The sequence below is a fragment of the Narcine bancroftii genome, chromosome 3 (assembly GCF_036971445.1).
Source record: "Narcine bancroftii isolate sNarBan1 chromosome 3, sNarBan1.hap1, whole genome shotgun sequence".
NCBI classification, from domain to species: domain Eukaryota; kingdom Metazoa; phylum Chordata; class Chondrichthyes; order Torpediniformes; family Narcinidae; genus Narcine; species Narcine bancroftii.
Window position 1 is genome coordinate 143,480,716 of NC_091471.1, and position 20,426 is coordinate 143,501,141.

A 20,426-nucleotide genomic window follows, 5' to 3' on the forward strand; every position below is an offset into this window, starting at 1 on the left:
ATGCTCCACGGCAGAAATAGTAACAGTTTTGGTTATGATTGTATTATTTAATTTGATTGCATTGCATAAAAATACACGAGAAACGCTGAGAATGGCGTCAATGTTTTGGCCAGTTCTGGCCAAGAACCTCTAGTGAACTGTACCCACAACACTTGAAACTTTCGGTGGAGTGACTGTCACTTGCGATGACGCAGCAGGGGCGAGGCTCGCGTCCATTCAGAACGTCAACAGCTCGCTCTCTGCCTATTGGCTACTTTGCACCGGCCCCCTTCGGAATTCTCTCCCCCAATTGGTCCGGTAGTTCGCGCCCCCAGGTCACAGCTGGCGCCATCTGTCTCTGAGTGTAAGCGGAACTGACTGGAAGAGTTCCCCAAGTCAGTATCATACCGCAGGGGCAAACTTGTAGCTCAAAAAATGGTCTTTAGTTTTAATTTAGTAACAGTTCCCAATTCCACAATATGCCATATGATGGAATAAAACCAAAACATGCTGGAGATGGTCAGCAGGACTAGAGGGCGAAACAGAATTAAGGTTTCTGGTCGATGAGCTTTCATCGACCAGAAAGGTTTATTCTTTTCTTTGCTCCATCGATATGGCCTGGCCTGCTGAGTATTTCCACCTTATTTCAGATGTCCAGTATGTTGTTTTGTTATTGATCCATGTTTTCTTGTGTTTGAGAAACTCCAGTACTTTTGCAGGTTTTCATATTGCTTGAGTTTATACTTTTGCTGCTTGTTCTTTTCCTCTTTATAATATAATTGTATCGAATACATTACTTTAGCTTGAAGAATCTATGGACTTTGACATAGTTCCACATTAGCTCTATAATTTATTACAGGTAGACCATAAAATTATTTTAAGATAACATTTTGCGAATAAGCGTTAAATATGTTTGTGAAATCTTAGGCGTCAATTTTCCTTTGTTGTGGGAATTATTGACCTCTACACCTAAAGAAAGAGGTTCAAAATAACATACGCAGTCAGCACTGCCTTTTTTTCGCCAAAGCTTTGTTCTATTCTGAAATCAAGCCCTGGGAAATTAAGATAATTTGCCTGCATGGAGAAGGTTAATTATGTCATTAGCCAAGCTTCAGTGGTCAAATGGTGACGAAACTCTGAGGCGGAGGTAAGCAGAAATGGCAATCCTTTTATCTATGCACACGACCCCTTGAGGAACGGCCCATTCTGGATGCACTTTGGCCCGGCATCCGAGGATTAAGCAACTGCACAAAAGTCAGGTCTGTGCAAGTCGACCTGTAGAGAGCAGTTGGACGGCAGTGAGAGAACGTTTCCGAGACGATCTCCTTGCTGGACAGTGCAAACAAGCATCCACACTCACACGGTAATTTTGAAATGTTTTAACATTTATCATTACTTTCTATTGGAAAGCGAGAGTAGCACCAGTTCCATGCGATTGTTTAATAATTTTAACTATCGACTACGTTGTACCAGTTTTAGCATGGCTTCAATCTGATTAACTTTCGTAATGCTATGGACAGTAGATGAAATGGGTCGACCCTTCGAGGCAGGATACTCTGCAGATCGCAGACAGTTTTATATCTTGGGAGTTGCAGTGTCGTTATATCTCCATTGCAGGCAAAATCTTCGCTAGGATTCTACTAAATAGAATTATACCTAGTGTCGCCGAGAATATTATCCCAGAATCACAGTGCGCTTTCGCGCAAACAGAGGAACTACTGACATGGTCTTTGCCCTCAGACAGTTCCAAGAAAAGTGCAGAGAACAAAACAAAGGACTCTACATCACCTTTGTTGACCTCACCAAAGCCTTCGACACCGTGAGCAGGAAAGGGCTTTGGCAAATACTAGAGCGCCTCCGATGCCCCCCAAAGTTCCTCAACATGATTATCCAACTGCACGAAAACCAACAAGGTCGGGTCAGATACAGCAATGAGCTCTCTGAACCCTTCTCCATTAACAATGGCGTGAAGCAAGGCTGTGTTCTCGCACCAACCCTCTTTACAATCTTCTTCAGCATGATGCTGAACCAAGCCTTGAAAGACCTCAACAATGAAGACGTTTTTACATCCGGTACCGCACGGATGGCAGTCTCTTCAATCTGAGGCGCCTGCAAGCTCACACCAAGACACAAGAGAAACTTGTCCGTGAACTACTCTTTGCAGACGATGCCGCTTTAGTTGCCCATTCAGAGCCAGCTCTTCAGCGCTTGACGTCCTGTTTTGCGGAAACTGCCAAAATGTTTGGCCTGGAAGTCAGCCTGAAGAAAACGGAGGTCCTCCATCAGCCAGCTCCCCACCTTGACTACCAGCCCCTCCACATCTCCATCGGGCACACAAAACTCAAAACGGTCAACCAGTTTACCTATCTCGGCTGCACCATTTCATCAGATGCAAGGATCGACAACGAGATAGACAACAGACTCGCCAAGGCAAATAGCGCCTTTGGAAGACTACACAAAAGAGTCTGGAGAAACAACCAACTGAAAAACCTCACAAAGATAAGCGAATACAGAGCCGTTGTCATACCCACACTCCTGTTCGGCTCCGAATCATGGGTCCTCTACCGGCATCACCTACGGCTCCTAGAACGCTTCCACCAGCGTTGTCTCCGCTCCATCCTCAACATCCATTGGAGCGCTTTCATCCCTAACGTCGAAGTACTCGAGATGGCAGAGGTCGACAGCATCGAGTCCACGCTGCTGAAGATCCAGCTGCGCTGGGTGGGTCACGTCTCCAGAATGGAGGACCATCGCCTTCCCAAGATCGTGTTATATGGCGAGCTTTCCACTGGCCACCGTGACAGAGGTGCACCAAAGAAAAGGTACAAGGACTGCCTAAAGAAATCTCTTGGTGCCTGCCACATTGACCACCGCCAGTGGGCTGATATCGCCTCAAACCGTGCATCTTGGCGCCTCACAGTTTGGCGGGCAGCAACCTCCTTTGAAGAAGACCGCAGAGCCCACCTCACTGACAAAAGGCAAAGGAGGAAAAACCCAACACCCAACCCCAACCAACCAATTTTCCCCTGCAGCCGCTGCAACCGTGTCTGCCTGTCCCGCATCGGACTTGTCAGCCACAAACGAGCCTGCAGCTGACGTGGACTTTTACCCTCTCCATAAATCTTCTTCCGCGAAGCCAAGCCAAAGATATCTTAGTCACTTTCTGATCAAATGATCTCGCGTAGAAAGAATACAATCTGAATATAGACCGGGACTGGACTGGTGTAGGTTTAGGATAATTCTGCCCTTCCCATTTTCCTCCTGTCAGGCTATCATTCGGTAGGGAGGATGATCTGCATCATTTCCAATCCTGGGGGATCGAAGTTGCCGTCTTGTTTATTATTTCAATGTCAAGTGGCAGTTTATACACCTCCTAGAACATGGGCTTGACATCGTGCGAGTTTAGAGCAGTCGCAAGAGAGACAGCTCTGCTGCGAACACACACATAAACACACCCCCCCCACACACACACACATACACACACTCTCTCACACACTCTCAGACACATCCCACACATACCATCCCCCCACACACACTCACACACACACCCCACACCCACCCCCACACACACCCCCACACACACACACACACACTCACGCGCACGCACACACACACACTCACACGCACGCACACACACACACACCGAGTTTCTCCAGTGTTCTATTTGTAAACTTTTTAATGAGCTAGACTAACCATTCTCAACAGGGACCATCCGTCCCTCTGAGGACCACAGCAACATTTAAGGGGAGCCATGGCCTGATGATGGGAATTTTTATAATTTCCAAATCTGAACACCAATGCAGAGGCACTTAAGGTTGATGGCATAACTGTTTATGTGAAAGCCCCCTAAAGCAAATACAGATCTGCAGGAAAAATGTACTGACCTGTTAAACCTCAATATCCCATATTGGATACTAGATCCATTTGAAGAACATTTCAAAATATAAGCAGTATAAACAAACACTACTGACTTTTTAAAAATTCAGAAGAAAATTAAAGTCATTGCTGTTCTCTATAAATGTGGTGTTAGGTGTATGTTGCAATGTGTTGTGTGTATTTGACAACGTGAGAGTAGATATTACTCTAGCACGGAGCCCCCTTAGTCACAGGGCATAATTGGGAGCAATTGGCTTAAAGGTGGACCTGTTTCCGTCTAAGCTCTGGACAAATATTCTCAGCATGTAAACATGTGTTCACATTCTTGCAGTGACGAGGCAGTTTGTGAATGATCCACCGGTACTGTTGATTATGTGCTTCACTGTTGACAGCAACTTTAGATTATTACACAACTACTGGTTTTCTTGTTATTGATAAAACGGGCATTGAACAATAATATTTTTCTTATGTTTTTGTGACGATGAGGCAGCTGATCTGAATCTTGACCTTGGCACCACAATTCTCGGTAAATGGAATTATCATTGCCTCCAGAGTAAAGCCCCTGTTGTTTCTACCAAGCACCTTAATGCAGCATGAGAAACATCAAGTTGCACTGGAACATCATCAACTGGGAATAGGTGCACTTTAGCCAGGTGGTCTTCCAGCACAGTCTCATGTCATGTCAGATAGTGAATGCCACCTCTTGGCCCATTCTGGATTGCAGGAGGATAAGGCAAAGCTTCGTGCAGCCTGCAGAATGGCCTGGAGGTGATGACCTACAATCTTAGGTCCTACCACCACTGATCACCGAGAAGCTGGGTCCATTCAGTTGGTCCATCATTTTGTGCGTTGCCCATGATTGTTCAAAAAGGCCAGTTTGGAGACATTGGCGCTCCGAATGTAGGGGTATTACATCAGTGATACATAACCTGACAACACCATAAATGCATAGACTTGACTACACCATGAATGTGGAAACTGGACGCTCTGAACATAAAATACTGTTTTGTAACTCTTCTAAATATTTTATAATAAAGTTTTTTTCAGGAAAAAAATAGGAAAATGTAGAGTTTTGGTTTCATTTTTGCAGTTTAGAAAATCCTAGCATGTTGTAATCATGTCCAAAGGTAGCAGGGATACAGAAATTGTTTGTTCTCTTGGAATCAGGACCAGTGGGGAGAGACGGGGCTGGTGGAAAGACTATTCATAAAGGGAAATATGGGGCTGGATATTTCTGGAGACTGAAAGGGGTTATGCACCCTATGTGAAATAGACCAGATTTCTGTTCAACTTAAATGTAATGATTACAAATAAGAACCTGCAAAATCGATGCTTCGCCCACATCAGAAAAATGTAACCTGAGGAGTAAACAACGTGACTTCATTCTTTCTCTAGGACTTCGCAAAGGTTTAACAGGCGGTGCTGAGGATGGTGGGGCTGAAACCGTCCATCGTCCCGCCGACCCCGGGGGTGCGGTTCCTGAGCGCTGGCACGGCAGCCTGCATCGCCGATCTCATCACATTCCCCTTGGACACGGCCAAGGTTCGCCTGCAGGTACCGAGCGGAGAACCCAATGCTCTTCTTACTGTCTGGGAAATGTGCGTTGAAACTAGTTTTTAACCCACTTCTTAAGCCTCAGTCAAGGATTGGAAATCCTAGTTTTAGAGGGAAGCTAAAAATTGGAGGATTTCTCGTAAATGGGGTTTAAAAGTTCTGAAGCCCGAAACTTCTCCTCCTTATCCTTGGAATAACTCAGCGTGTCTGGTTTAGATTCAAGGAGAAGCGACGAGGTGCCAAGGATCCAAAAATATGAAATACCGCGGGGTTTGGGGGACGGTGGTGACGATGATCCGAACAGAAGGACCGAGGAGTTTATACAGTGGACTGGCGGCTGGGCTTCAGCGACAGATGAGCTTCGCGTCCATAAGAATCGGGCTGTATGATTCTGTGAAACAGTTTTACAGCAGAGGGAACGACCGTAAGTAATGCCTTCATTCTGCGAATAAATAACTCTGCATTCAATAGATACAAGCATAGAAGATGCTGTAATTAAAAGCATTGAAGTGTTGTATTGGTCATTGAAGCAATGAGTGAAGGCTGAACAATGACAGGTGAAGACAGTACTGGGCGAAGCTGGGCAACGCGCTGATCAATGGTCAGGGAGGGACTGCACAGTTATTGCTCGACGTCAGATAGCAGATTTCCGTTTCTATTCAAGTTGTCAACGATTGAGAATAAACAATACATGGTCATGGGTGCCTAAATGTATCAGCTGTTTAAAAACAAAAGATATTTAATCCGAACTGGTGGAAGACCAGGAAGATGTGAATACAGAAACATTTCAAGTACAACCAACAAACAGATTCAGGAAGATGCCACCTCCCTTGCTCTCCACTGGGGTTTAGACACTAGGGACACTTGGGTCAAAGACTAATCTCTGCCTTCAATACCATAGTTGCCAGCAAACTCATTCCCAAACTTCAGGATCGAGGCTTCAGTGCCCCACTCTGCAACTGGATCCTTCCTTACAGACCAGGGCCAGTGAAGATGGTTAACAGCGTCTCTTCCATGATCACAGTCAACACTGGTGGTCTTCAAGAATATGCACTCAGTCCTCAAATATACTCACTGACTACCAAAATACCATTCCAGCTCCATCTTCAAATTTGCCAACACCATAGTAGTGGACAGGGTATCAAATAACAATGAGATGGAATACAGGTACAGGACAAAAAAAAAATGAAGGCCTCAATGTTAATAAGACAAAGGAGATGATCATTGACTTCAGGAGAGAGGGCAGAGTCCACAACCATGTCCACGTTAATGGCACTGAAGTCGAAACAGTTGATAATTTTAAGTTCTTAGGAATAAATATCTCCAGTGACCTAACCTAGGATAACCACATTGAATTGGCATTGAAGAAAGTCCGGAGGAGGTTTATGAGGATGATCCAAGGAATGAGAGGATTAACATATGAGGAGCGTTTGTGGACTCGGGGACTTTACTCATTGGATGAGGCGGATTCTCATTGAACCATTCAGAATATTGAAAGGGCTAGATAGAATGGATGCGGCGAAGATGTTTCCAGTAGTGGAAAGTTTAGGACCGGAGGGCATAGCTTCAGAATAAAAAGATGTCCCTTTAGAACAGAGATGAGTTGAAGGGTTCTGAATCTGTGAAATGCATTGTAACGTGTGGAGGCCAAGTCATGGATATATTTAGAGGAGAAGTTGATAGCTTCTTGGTTAGTAAGGGTGTCAAAGGTTATGGGAGAAGGCAGAAGAATGTGGCTGAGAAGAAAAATACATCAGCCTTGAATTGAATGGTAGAACAGACTCAATAGGCCAAATGGCCAAATTCTGCTCCTAAGTTTTATGGTCTTTTGAAATTGGATCTGTTAAAGAATAACACATGGAGTTTAACTGTTAAAAAGTTTGCAAAACATTTGTATACATAGTTTGATCTTGGTATGATGTGTGAAATACTGACATCTTTCCTCACAGATACCAGTATAGGTGCCTCTACACTTGCAGCTTGTACAACCGGAGGGCTTGCAGTGGCACTGGCTCAACCGATGGATGTGGTTAAAGTTCGTTTTCAGGCACAGAGGAATGTTCAGGGTGTTCAGAAACGATACAATGGAACCCTCCAGGCCTATAAATCAATATTCAAAAAGGAGGGAATTCAAGGACTTTGGAAAGGTGAAAGTAATATTGATCTGGTTGTCTTATCATGAATTTGGTGATATTTATATTTGTTTTTATCTTACCGTGTTTGTCTTCCCTTAGGAACTTTCCCTAACATTGCTCGAAATGCCATTGTCAACAGTTCAGAACTTGTAACCTATGACATAATTAAAGAGTCAATTTTAAGGAACACAGGATTGACCGGTGAGCTGACAGCTTTGGTCTTCTTGATAAACTGAATACTGGGTTTATTTTTCTTCTTTCATCTGTGCTTTGCTTAAACAAGTGCGAGGAAGTACCTATAGGGCATCACATTGCAGTTGTCTGCATTATAAACAAGTCGGCAAAGGTGACTGGGGGAATTATGTTTGGTGTTACTGGCTGATTTTAACAAAAATGCACGTGCAATTTTAATAGGAGGTAGCATGTACTTACAGATGGGGTCTTTCAGAAAATAAAGCCATGAAGTGATCCACGCAGAACAATTCTATTCTCTCACTACCAGTTAAGTTAAAAAAACTTGTAAGCATTATTAGAGTGATAACATAAGAAACAGGAGGAGGAGTAGGTGTAGGAGTAGGCCATTTGACCATCAAGCCTGCTCTGCTGTTTAATAAGATCATTGCCCCACCTACCTGTCTTTTTCCAATAACCCTTCATTCCCACACTGTGCAAAAATCTATGCAACTGTGTCTTAAATATATTGAATGAGGCCACCTCAACTGGCTCTTTGTGCAGAGAATTCCACAAGTTCACTACTGTTACAAGCCCAGAGGACTCCAAAATCAAGCAGCAATAGAAATTCACAAGACGATGGTTACTTCAACAAAATGGTTTTAATTTTCTTCATACATAATAATAAGATCAATATTTAATTTATTACTATTAATTTAACCTAACTTAACCCCCTTCGAATTCTAAGTGCACGTGTATGTGATGTGCATGTGTGTGTGTGTTCAGGAAAGTTCTTTGTTTCACTGTTCAATCATTAAATATTGGTTTCTCCAAGTTCACTGGTATCAGATAATTTTCCATACTTTGCACAGAGTTTAACAGTTATGATCTGCACCTGGTGCTTTAACTTAAATTGTTACCGCTCAGGAAGGTTTCAAAGAGAGTTATTTGTTGTGCATTGGACACATACACAAACTGATCTCCTTCAATCAACCACTTCAGTGTCTTGCCAAATCAAATTTCCCCCTCGTGGGTTTTTCCAAAAGATAACCTCTTCTTCCAAGTTACCACAAAGCGTTCTTCTTTTTCCCATATTTCAGGAAAAACACATTAACCAGCCGCATCCTCTTGTAATTGGCTACAAGGGTGAACTCAGATCTCAAAACCTGTCTTCAACTGGGGTCTTATAGTAGGTCTGCAAAACTTACAGATTCCAAAACCAACTCCTGCTATAAACTGAAACTCTCTTCCTCTCTCTCTCGCTTTCTCTCTCTCTCTTTCTCCCCCCTCGCCCTCCAAAGAGAATAACGTTTATTTTTCTCTGTTTGCAAAACCACATGATTCCTTTTAGAACAGCAAACTTCAACCAGAGTTGGATCGCTGGCACTGGCAAAAGATCAATCAGTTTCTGGGCCTGGACATCTGTTCCTTTAAAGACAATAGTCCATTTCGATTCCACAACGTCACTCCAACAAATGCCTACTTGTGAAGACTTCATAGGCATTTTTCAAAGTCATTATAAAGATGCTGGAAGACATGAAAGCTCCATCTTAAGCACTGCTCTTGCATTTCAAATGAGATGTCTTTTGTGAAATGTTACCGAGATGTCTGTTTGTTAAATGCACCTAAACTAAGCCCCCCCACCATCTATACCTTTTAAAGATATATTTTATCATAATTTTATTAGCCCATTCCATAACACTACTCTTTGGAAAAATAAGTTCCTTTATCTCCCTCCTAAACCTTTTTCCATTAATTACAAGGCTATGTGTACTAGTTCTAGTGAAACAAGAAAGACTGCAGATACTGTGATTGTAGTAAAAACACACAGAAATGCTAGAGGAGCTCAGCTGGTCTCACAGCGTCAATAGGAAGTGGAGATATATCACTGAAGTTTTGGGCCTGAGTTCTTCCTCAAGGAATAAACAAAGAACAGGAAGGTGTAAGAATAAAGACTGAGACTGCCGGGGCGAGGAATCCAGACCAACACAAGAAGATAATTGAATATATTCAGAGGATAGATGAGAATAGATTTTGGCTCTGTGAAAGGAGACAGAGGGAAAAGGGAAGAGAGAGAGAGAGAGCTGGAGGAAAGGTGACGGGGGAAGAAGGTGGGGGGGGAGTGCAGGCATTGTTTTAATGGAAAGCAGAGAAGTTGCTGTTAATGTCATCCAATTGGAGAGTGTCCAGACAGAAGATGAGGGTTTCAGTCCTTCAAGTGAACCCACATTTCACTTGTGAATCTGCAGGGATCATCTACTACATCCAATACTCTTGTTGTGGACTTCTCTACATCGGAGAGATTGGCACAGTCTGGGAAATTTCTTTGTTGAGCACCTTGGCTCTGTTTGCCACAATAACATGGATCTCTCAGTAGACACCCATTTCAAATCCATGTCCCATTCCCTTGATGACATGTCTGTCCATGATCTCATGCCCTGCCAGACTGAGACCACCTATAAGTTGGAGGAACATTACCTCACCTTCTGTCTGGGCACCCTCCAACAGGATGGCATTAAAATCGACTTCTTTAGTTTCTGAAATAATACCACCCCCATCGCCTTTCCCCCACTCTGTCCTCCTTTCTTCTCTTTTCCCTCTGTCTCCTTTCACAGAGCCAAAATCAATTCTCACCTCTCATCTTTTTATATCCTTTTGTTGGTCTGGACTCCTTGCCCAGCCATTCTTCAGTCTTTATCCTTTATTCTTGTTCTTTACTTATTCCTTGAAGAAGGGCTCAGGCCTGAAACGTCAGCATTTATCTTTACTCACTATGGATGCTGCAAGACTGGCTAAGTTCCTCTAGCATTTCTGTGTATTTTTACCACTAGTTCTAGTCTCACCTATCAGTGGAAACAACTTTACTGCCACTGTCTTTTCTATCCATATAACCATATAACCATTTGCGGAGTGGAAACAGGCCATGTTGGCCTTTCGAGTCCGCACCGGTTCACTGATTTTGTGCACCCTCTTCAGGCATTGGTCCCGGTAGATCTTCATTCAATAACAATGGACGAATTCAATGCAGATGGAATCAGTTTGGTGACAATTTGCCAAAATTCTCTGGACAGGTCCCAGTAGATTGGAAGATCCTGGAGTGAAAAAATTCCCTAAAGTGCATGAACAAAGATGACAAATCCAAACCGTAATAATTTTCTATGATTTTTAAAAGACAGATTAAGTGAAAGATGCAAGGTTTTGAAGCTTTAGGGATTGAAATAAAGTGTAAGGAAAGAGGTAAAAGCAGGTTCCTTGTTTATTGAATTTGTACGTGTGCCTACCCAACCTGATTTTCAGTAAAAATCTGGTTTTTAAGACAGCATTAAGTCAAATCAATGTTGGTGAAAGCAATGGCCACATTGGTTTATTATGATAATGGATGAGAATGTTATCCAAAGTATCATCAGGTGCAATCACTCTGCTCCGTGTTCAATGCTCCCTTTATTACGTGGTTATTAAAGAGAGATTGTGTTTAAAAGTCTAAGAGTGGTAGCTGTTTTAAGGATAAACTGTTCTTTTGGCTCAACAACAAATCATGAGACCACGGCATGAACTTTCCCCCCACTAATAAATCTCCTACAGCATTAATATTTAGCTAATGCTTATTGTCAACAAGCAAAATTATCTGCATATTAGACTGTTCAGATTTTCATTTCAGTAAACTTTGCATCAAAAGCTAAAATTTACAATATAATTCCACCAGAAATGTTTGATGAAGTGATCTCACAGATTACTAATTTTCTCCATTTCCAATTCCAGAATCCTTGATATCCCAGACACATTGCAATCCTTCTAACTCTACATTGAAAGCAACAGTCAGAACTAATTTCATGCTCTCATTAAACCTGGTTCAGAATGTGAAACTGACAAGTGTTTTTTTCCCATTTTGCAGATAATTTTCCATGTCATTTTCTCTCGGCCTTCGGCGCAGGATTTTGTACAACAGTGGTAGCTTCTCCTGTTGATGTGGTAAAGACAAGATACATGAACTCTGTTCCTGGACAATACAAGAGTGCACTAAATTGTGCCCAGGTTATGTTGTTTGAAGAAGGACCATCAGCCTTTTACAAAGGGTAAATACATTTGAATCAGCTTCATTACCAGTAGTGTACATCTGTTTGGTTTAATTGTCTTCCTTTACCCACTCATTTATCCCTCTTTTTTTCCTTTCTGGGTAAATGTGTAAGGACCCATGAGGTTAATAGAGTTAATACAGCTGAACTTTAACTTTCTTGTACCAGAATGTATCAATTCTAGCAGGGGTAGGAACACTAGCTAAATACTCTCCTCCCCACACCAATGTAATCTAATTAGTATACTATTGGTCTGGATTAGCATTGAAATATATTTATTAGGGTAATTTAAAGAAACTTGTATTAAAGGCAATTCCAGAAGCAGCTGATACATATCAATTTTGGAAAATTTATTCAAGCTGAAAATTTCAAAAGAATTTGAGTGATCATGAGAAATGTATCACTTTGATGTTGTGATCATTGCACAGATCTATACGATTAAAAGTGAAACATGTAAGTCTACAGATACTGTGGTTGAAGTAAAAAAACGACGCTGGAAAAACTCAGCAGGTCAAACAGTGCCCTTTATATAGCAAAGATAAAGATACATAACTAACACTCTGGGCTTGAGCCCTTCATCAAGATATGGAAAAATGTTGCAGGCATCCGAATGGGAGATTGCTTCGCTAAGCACTTTTGCTCCATCTCCAGTGACAGAAACTTTCCAGTGTCCAACCATTTCAGTTTTGCATCACAGTCCCATAATCATTTTGCCCATCCCACCAAGACCCCCACAAAATTGAAGGAACAACATCTGATTTTCACCTGGGCACTCTCCAGCCAGATGGCCTTAACATTCACTTTTCCGGATTCTGCTAACCTGCTCTCCTTTATCCCTCCCTTCCCTTCCCCCTGTCAGCTCTCCACCCCCTCCTTCTCTATTCATCCAGCCATCCCTCCCACCCCTGCTTGCTGCTGTTCCCCCCTCCTGCTTCCCCTTTACCCTTTTATTTGGACACCTCCCTATGTGTTTCCATACCTCATGCCCAAAACATCAGAAATGTATTTTTATCTTTGCTTTATAAGTGAAATTGTTTGACCTGCTGAGTTTCTCCAGCTTTGTGTTTTTACTCTATATCAGAGGTGTTAAACTCAAATTCACAGAGGGCCAAAATTAAAAACTTGAACTAAGTCGTGGGCCAAACTAAATATTTATTGAAAATTTTCAACAACATCTGCATGTTTTCTCTTCTTTCAACATATGTAATATTAAACTTTTTCTTATTAAAATAAATGTTTAATAATAGTTTTGGTTAAACTCTTTCCAGAAGAAGCATTAACAAATGAGAAATAAAATATTCAATAAATAATATTTCTCCATAGCCTTTAAGCTCCTTTTAAATGTATTTTTTTTCACAAGCCAAGTCAAAAAAATAACAACTTGCTTCAATGAAAATCCAATCTTTCAACTATGAACAGTCCAAAGTTAACCAAAGAAAACATTAATCCAAGCTTAGCTTGCTACACTGTGATTTACTCTGATGCACCTGGGTCTAAAGCAGATACTTGGCATCTCTTCTTAGATGCAAGTTCATCAAACTCTGGGGTCAGAGTTTGCCTCCCACCTGTCTTGAAAGGTCCTGTTTTCTGTCTTTCGTTTGGCCATTTATCGTAAGGGGTTTATTACATGTGAGTTGGGCGACAGGTGGCAGATGCTAATGAAAGTAAAGAGAGGAGGTGGGGGTGATTAGTGGGCTGAGGGGCCGGCGGCAACGCCTTTGCAAAGCATTCTGGGATTTGTAGTATTAGCTGTGCATGCGCTATACTGGTGCGGCGGCCAGCGGGCCAGCTCTAATACATATTTGATATGATCTTGCGGGCCAAATATAATTATATCACGGGCCAAATTTGGCCCGCGGGCCTGAGTTTGACATGTGTGCTCTATATGATTAAACTATTTAATTGGTAATAAATAGCTTCTGAAGCATCAACAATGTATCTTTAAACCCAATAATAGTTCAACCAAATAATTGTTTGAAGATGACTTTAAGGTGGAACAAATGTATTGAAAGAATATAACCATATAAGCAATTACAGAGTGGAAACAGGCCATGTCGGCCTTTCGAGTCTGCACCCGTTCACTAGAACAACTCCACTAGCTCAAACCTCGCGGTCTCCGCCAATAACCCTCCGACCCCCTCACCTCCATGTACACATCCAACCTTCTCTTAAATGACAGAAGGGACCCAAACACAACTATCTCATTTGGAAGTTCATTCCTGTCTGCCACCACTCGCTGAGTGAAAAAGCCACTTCTAATATTTCTCCTAAAGTGTTGCCCCCTTACCCTTAACTCATGGCCTCTTGTTCCAACCTCCCCTGCCCTCAGGGGAAAGAGTCTGTTTATGTGTAGTCTATCTATTCCTCTCAGTCGTCTACGTTCCAATGAATAAAGTCCCAGTCTCCTTAATCTCTCCCTGTAATCCAGATGCTGTAACCCAGGCAACATCCTTGTAAACCTTCTCTGCACCCTCTCCACCTTATCTATATCCTTTCTATAATTTGGAGACCAGAACTGAGCACAGTACTCCAAACCTGGCCTCACCAATGCCTTAAACAGCCGCAGCATCATCTCCCAGCTCCTAAACTCTATACTATGATTTATGAAGGCCAGCATACTATATGTCTTCTTAACCACCCTGTTTACATGGGAATCCACCTTCAGTGAACTCTGTACCATAACCCCCAGGTCCCTTTGCTCCTCTGCATGCCTCAATGCCCTCCCCTTAACTGCATATGCCCTATTCTGGTTATTTTTTCAAAAATGCAGCACCTCGCACTTGTCTACATTAAATTCCATCTGCCATTTTTCAGCCCATTCTTCCAAATAAACCAAATCCTTCTATAATCCAAGAAAACCTTCCTCATTATCCACTGCTCCCCCTATTTTCATATCATCCACATATTTGCTTACCCAGTTAACCACTCCCTCCTCCAAATCATTAATATAAATGGTATACAACAAGGGACCCAGCACCGATCCCTGAGGCACCCCACTTGTCACAGGCTTCCAACCTGACATACAGTTGTCCACCATGACTCTCTGCTGTCTATCTCCAAGCCACCTCTTAACCCATGTCACAATCTCTCTACTAATTCCAATGACTGAACCTTCCTTATTAACCTTCCATGCGGAACCTTATTAAAAGCCTTACTAAACTCCAAATAGATCACATCAACCGCTCTACCTTCATCCACCTTTTTTGTTACTTCCTCAAAAAACTCAACAAGGTTTGCCAAACATGATTTTCCTTTTACAAACCCATGCTGGGTGCTCCTAATCAATCCCTGCCCATCAAGATATGCATGTATACTATCTCAAAGAATACCCTCCATAACCTTCCCCACCACCGAAGTCAAACTTACTGGCCGAAAATTACTTGGCCTACACCTACTGCCTTTTTTGAACAATGGAACAACATTTTCAACCCTCCAATCCTGTGCTATCACCCCCCCTCCTCCAGTGATGTTTGAAAAATCACTGTCAGTGCCCCTGCTATTTGTTCCCTGACCTCCCTTAAAGTCCTGGGAAAAATCCCATCAGGACCAGGAGATTTATCCACCTTAATTGTCCCTAGAAGCTCCAAAACTCTTACTTTACTAATCCCTAATCTTTCCATAACTAAGACCTTTGGCTCTCTTATCTCGTATAGCCCAATGTCCCTTTCCCTCGTGAATACGGATGAGAAAATATTGTTCAGTATTTCTCCCATCTCATACGGTTCCTGACATAGTTCACCGGTCCCATCATCCAGTGGTCCTATTCTATCCTTAATCCTCCTTTTACTGTTCACATATCTGTAAAACTCTTAGGATTTACCTTTGCCTTATTAGCTATGGACTCCTCATACCTTCTTTTTGCCTTTCTAATTTCCCTCTTAATGTTCTTCCTGCAATCTAAGTAATGACCATACATCTCCTCAATCCCTTGTTTTTTTTATATTTGATATAGGCCTCCCTCTTGTCCTGAACCAACTTCTTAATTTCTCCAGAAAACTACGGCTCCCTCGAACCTTTAGTCTTCCCCTTCGGCCAGACTGGAACATAAAGATCCTGTACTCTCACCCCTAAATGCCCCCCAAATTTCTTCTACATCCTTTCCGGCAAAAAGATCAGCCCACACAATCCCTTCTCATTTCTCCAAATCTGTCCTTTCCCCACTCGAAGACCTTCAACCTTGGACCTGACCTATCCCTTTCCATCATTAAGCTAAAGCTAATGGACCCATGATCACTGGTTCCGAAGTTCTCTCCAACACTTACCTCCCTCACCTGCCCCATTGCATTCCCAAACAACAGATCTAACACTGCTTCCCCTCTTGTTGGCGTCTCAACATATTGCTGCAAAAAGCAATCCTGAACACAATGCATAAATACTAAGCCATCCTGCCCTTTTACTGACTGCATTTCCCAATCTATGTTTGGAAAATTGAAATCCCCAACCAACACCACCCTACTTCTCCTGCACATCTCACCTATTTCCTTGCACATTTGCTCTTCTAATTCCCTTTCCCTATTTGGAGGCCTATAATATACCCTCATAATAGTAACTTCACCCTTCTTATTTTTCAGCTCTACCCACACTGCCTCCCTTGACGAGCCCTCCAGTCTACCTTGCCTTGGCACTGCTGTAATATCCTCCCTGACAAGTAATGCCACACTTCCTCCTCTTAATCCACTAACTCTGTCACATCTAAAGCAGTGAAATCCTGGAACATTCAACTGCCAGTCACAACCTTCCTTCAACCACATCTCTCTAATGGCCACAACATCATAATGCCACATGTCAATCCACACCTTTAGCTCATCCAGCTTCCTTACTACGCTCCTCGCATTAAAATAGAACAATTCAGAGATCTCCTACATCCTACCTTCTGCATATCCTCCTCTCTTCCATTCTCACAATTTTCACTACAACATCTTTTTACCACTTCCTGCTTTTCTTCCCTCAAATTATTCAAACTTATTCCTTAGCCTACTAACCCTCACCCTGCTGTCCTGTCTAACTTGAAACCCTGTTCACAACCATACTAGTTTAAAACCCCCCTGACAGCCCTAGCAAATGCCCCCACCAGGAGACTGGTCCCTCTGAGATTAAGAAGTAATCCATCATTACGGTAAGGGTCCCATTTTCCCCAAAAAAGGTCCCAGTGGTCCAAGAACTTGAAATCCTGTCTCTTACTCCACTCCTTTAGCCATGCGTTTAACTTCCACCTAATTCTATTTCTGCCCTCACTGTCACGTGGCACAGGAAGCAATCCAGAGATGACCCCCTTAGTGGTCCTCCTTTTAAGCTCCCTACCCAACTCCCTATACTCATTCTGTAGGACCACTTCCTCCTTCCTTCCAACATCATTGGTACCAACATGTACCACAACCTCAGGCTCCTCACCCTCCCCTTTTAAAATGTTCTGAACGTGCATAGTCACATCCTGGACCCTGGCACCAGGGAGGCAAACCACCATCTGGTTTTCCTTATCACGTCCACAAAAACCTCTGTCTGTCCTCCTAACCATTGTATCCCCTATAACTATCACCCTTTTCCTTTTATCCCTACCTTTCTTGGTCACAGAGGTTGACACCACACCTCTGCCCACCATAGTCTGACTATCCCCCTCCTCAGTAATCAAGGTGGAGTACCGATTTCTGAAGATTACAGACTCAGGTTCTTGCACATGAATCAGACCTCTCCCTTTCCTCCTCCTAATGGTAACCCACTGCCCCTCCTCCCATGGCCCCTGTGTGACCACTTGCCTGTAGCTCTTGTCTATGATAGCCTCACTCTCCCTAACCAGAGAGAGGACATCGAGCTGCAGCTTAAGTTCCTTGACCTGGTCCTTCAGGCCACACTCCTTGCCTGTCTGGAATGGCCTCACTATCCCTAACCAGCGAGAGGACATCGAGCTGCAGCTCAAGTTCCCTGACTCGGTCCCTTAGGTGCTGCAGTTCAGCCCACTTTGTGCACACGAGGATGTCTGGGAGACGTGAAGACTCCATTACTTCCCACATGTGACATTGAGAGCAGAAAACTGCCCTCACACTCATCCTTCCTCCTTCTCCTCACACCTTACAAAGTAAAAAATAAACAGATATATATTAAATTAACTGTGAATGTCTCACCTTTAGTCCAGCACGCTCGTCCTCAGCCTCTGCTCGCCTAAGCCTCGCGAGCCAAAGCCTCAAAGACCCACTCCTTCACTGGGCCACTCATTCACTGGGCTGCTCCTCACTGGCCACACCCCTATACTTACCTTCCTTTTATTAGAAATAGGAATTTACACTTGTACTTCCCTATTTTTCATTATGATTTTCATAGAAGAGGAATGTAAAAATGGAACAAAATTAGATTCACCATCGTTTTCGACCAGGATATTTCAGTTTTGGCTGAGGTATGAGTGAATAACGATTGAAATTCATCCTTGTCTTTTGAGGAAAGTCAGAGATGAACAAGGATTAGTGGAGTGGCACAGTGGTGCAGCTAATAGACCTGCTGCCTCACACCTCTAGTGACCTGGTTCAATCCTGACTTCCAGAGCTGTCTGTATGGAGTCTGCACATTTTCCCTGTAACTGTATGGGTTCCCCCATGTGCTCCAGGTCCCTTCCTTAATCTGAAGATGTGTGACTTAGTTGATTAATTGCCCACTCTAATAGCCCCTTGTGTATAGGTGGGTGGTAGATGGACTTGATGGAATAGGGTACAAAGAAAATGAGTGGAGGATAGGATTGCTCTGTAAGGTGGCATGGAATAGAAAGGCTAAAGTAACCTTCTGTGTCAGAAGGAAATCTGGCAGAATAGTTAGTCACCTCACAGCACTCATCTCTTTACATCAATATTGGGTGGATTGGATGCAAACATATACTGCACTTTGAATAAGAGGAATTTTGGCCTATGGTTGGGTTGATCTACACTCGACCACTAATCAAACAGTGTTCCTCCTTTCTTGCCACATTCTGTCTGTGTTTTTTATTTTACGCTCTACCCTAAATCACTTTGCCAACTGGTTGAATTCGTTCGTCAATGATGGCCTCAAAATTTCAACAAGCTACCTAAGTCGACTTTATGATATTTCCTTCGGAGCAAGTTGTTTTGGTTGGCAGGACTGACTCAATATCAACCACTTTGTAATTGTTTGGTTTGTAGGCAGTTGGATTTTACAATTAACTATTACAATATTTTATTGATTATGGGATAATGTGGCTTGGCTATTCTTCTAGTTCTATTTCCCCTTTTAATTACTAATATACTACCTACTTGTTATCCTGCAGCTTCTAACGAGTGTTTAACAATTGTCCCATAATAGCCAACATACATTTCTTACCTTCAGCATCTTAGAGCATATACTATTTGGCTTAATGGATTTTCAGGACTCGAAACACTTCACTTTTCCAGTTTGTATGCCTATTTACTTCTGAACATCTCAAAAATACAGGGCATAAATAATTAGATAATAAATTGGCAAACTATAAACTCCATCCATTATTTCTATGTTATCTATTTGGCCATCAAATCTTTATCTTTCTTCTTTATTTCAATAACCTTCTCCTTATTTTTTAAAGTTTTGGAACATGGGATCTGGAGTTCCTTGTTCCAATTCCATTATTCAGTAAAATAATTGCTAGACTATATATTAATTCAGTACATCTGTTCAATAATACACAATGTACCTAAGTATTGCAAAAAGAAAAATTCAGGATATAACCAGAACCAAAAAATAGAAGACTAAAGAGGTAAATTAATTAGTCTTCCAAACTTAGGGCAATACATTTATGACGGTTACTGGTCAACACAATAAGAAGAAGAAGAAGAGAATTTGATGAATAGATGGTGAAGCTTAGTGTTACTTGGATTAGTTAATACAAACAATTGGGCAAAATTAAATGCAAAACTAGATAGAATTAAAAAAACATTTAAATGTAGACATACAGCATGGTAACAGGCCATTTCGGCCCGTGCTGTCCAAATACACCCTATTAACCTACAGCCCTGGTATGTTTTTGAACGGTGGGAGGAAATCAGAGCCCTTGGGGAAAACCCATGTAGACATTGGGAGAATGTACAAACTCCTTACAGTAACATATGAATGCAGGAAAACTGAGCAGTAGGATTTATAGCTAAGGAAGAGGCTCAAATGGAGCATAGGCCCACACTGACCAGTTCCGCCAAAGAGCTAGTTTCTCTACAACAATTTCTGAGTGATAAAAACCTTGAAAATTTTCACTTAACATTGGCTCAACAAACATTTGTTTAGGAAGAGTTTCAAAAGCAGGAATTTAAAATTTCATTTGGAACATCTTTATATAAACTCACATCTCGGTTCCTTTTTGTGCTCTCCTATTGCCCAGTTTAGCAATTTCTAACATGTATTCCAGCAGTGTGTTTCATTTGTACTATTCTGTCAACCATATTTATTTTTGTTAATTTATTAATGATTCATTCTTTCATTTTATTTGTATTGCTCTTCAAGGGATTATTTCTTATTCATTATTATTTCAAAGGTACTCTACTTCGTCTGATCGAAAGTGTCTTTATGTTTTTTTTTCTTATTCTGCTTAAAGATTGGAAGTCCTTTAGTGGTGAATTATTTTCTAGACCTGTGCTTATCCCTCACTATGTGCAGATTTCTCTGAATTTACTGT

At 42.1% G+C, this 20,426-nt stretch overlaps 1 protein-coding gene across 2 annotated transcripts in view; it reads left to right on the forward strand.

Annotated features, from left to right (window-relative positions):
- Positions 1 to 1,231: 1,231 nt before the first annotated feature.
- Positions 1,232 to 20,426, forward strand: part of ucp1 (uncoupling protein 1) — a 28,759-nt gene continuing 9,564 nt past the window's right edge. Inside the window, exons 1-6 of one of the 2 annotated variants that reach the window (XM_069925313.1) lie at positions 1,232 to 1,342; positions 5,251 to 5,409; positions 5,626 to 5,833; positions 7,359 to 7,556; positions 7,644 to 7,745; positions 11,608 to 11,788. In XM_069925313.1, the coding sequence (XP_069781414.1) occupies positions 5,284 to 5,409; positions 5,626 to 5,833; positions 7,359 to 7,556; positions 7,644 to 7,745; positions 11,608 to 11,788 (815 nt within the window). In that variant the 5' untranslated portion in view covers positions 1,232 to 1,342; positions 5,251 to 5,283. The remainder of the gene's footprint in view (positions 1,343 to 5,250; positions 5,410 to 5,625; positions 5,834 to 7,358; positions 7,557 to 7,643; positions 7,746 to 11,607; positions 11,789 to 20,426) is intronic. The other variant, XM_069925312.1, reaches the window with a different exon arrangement.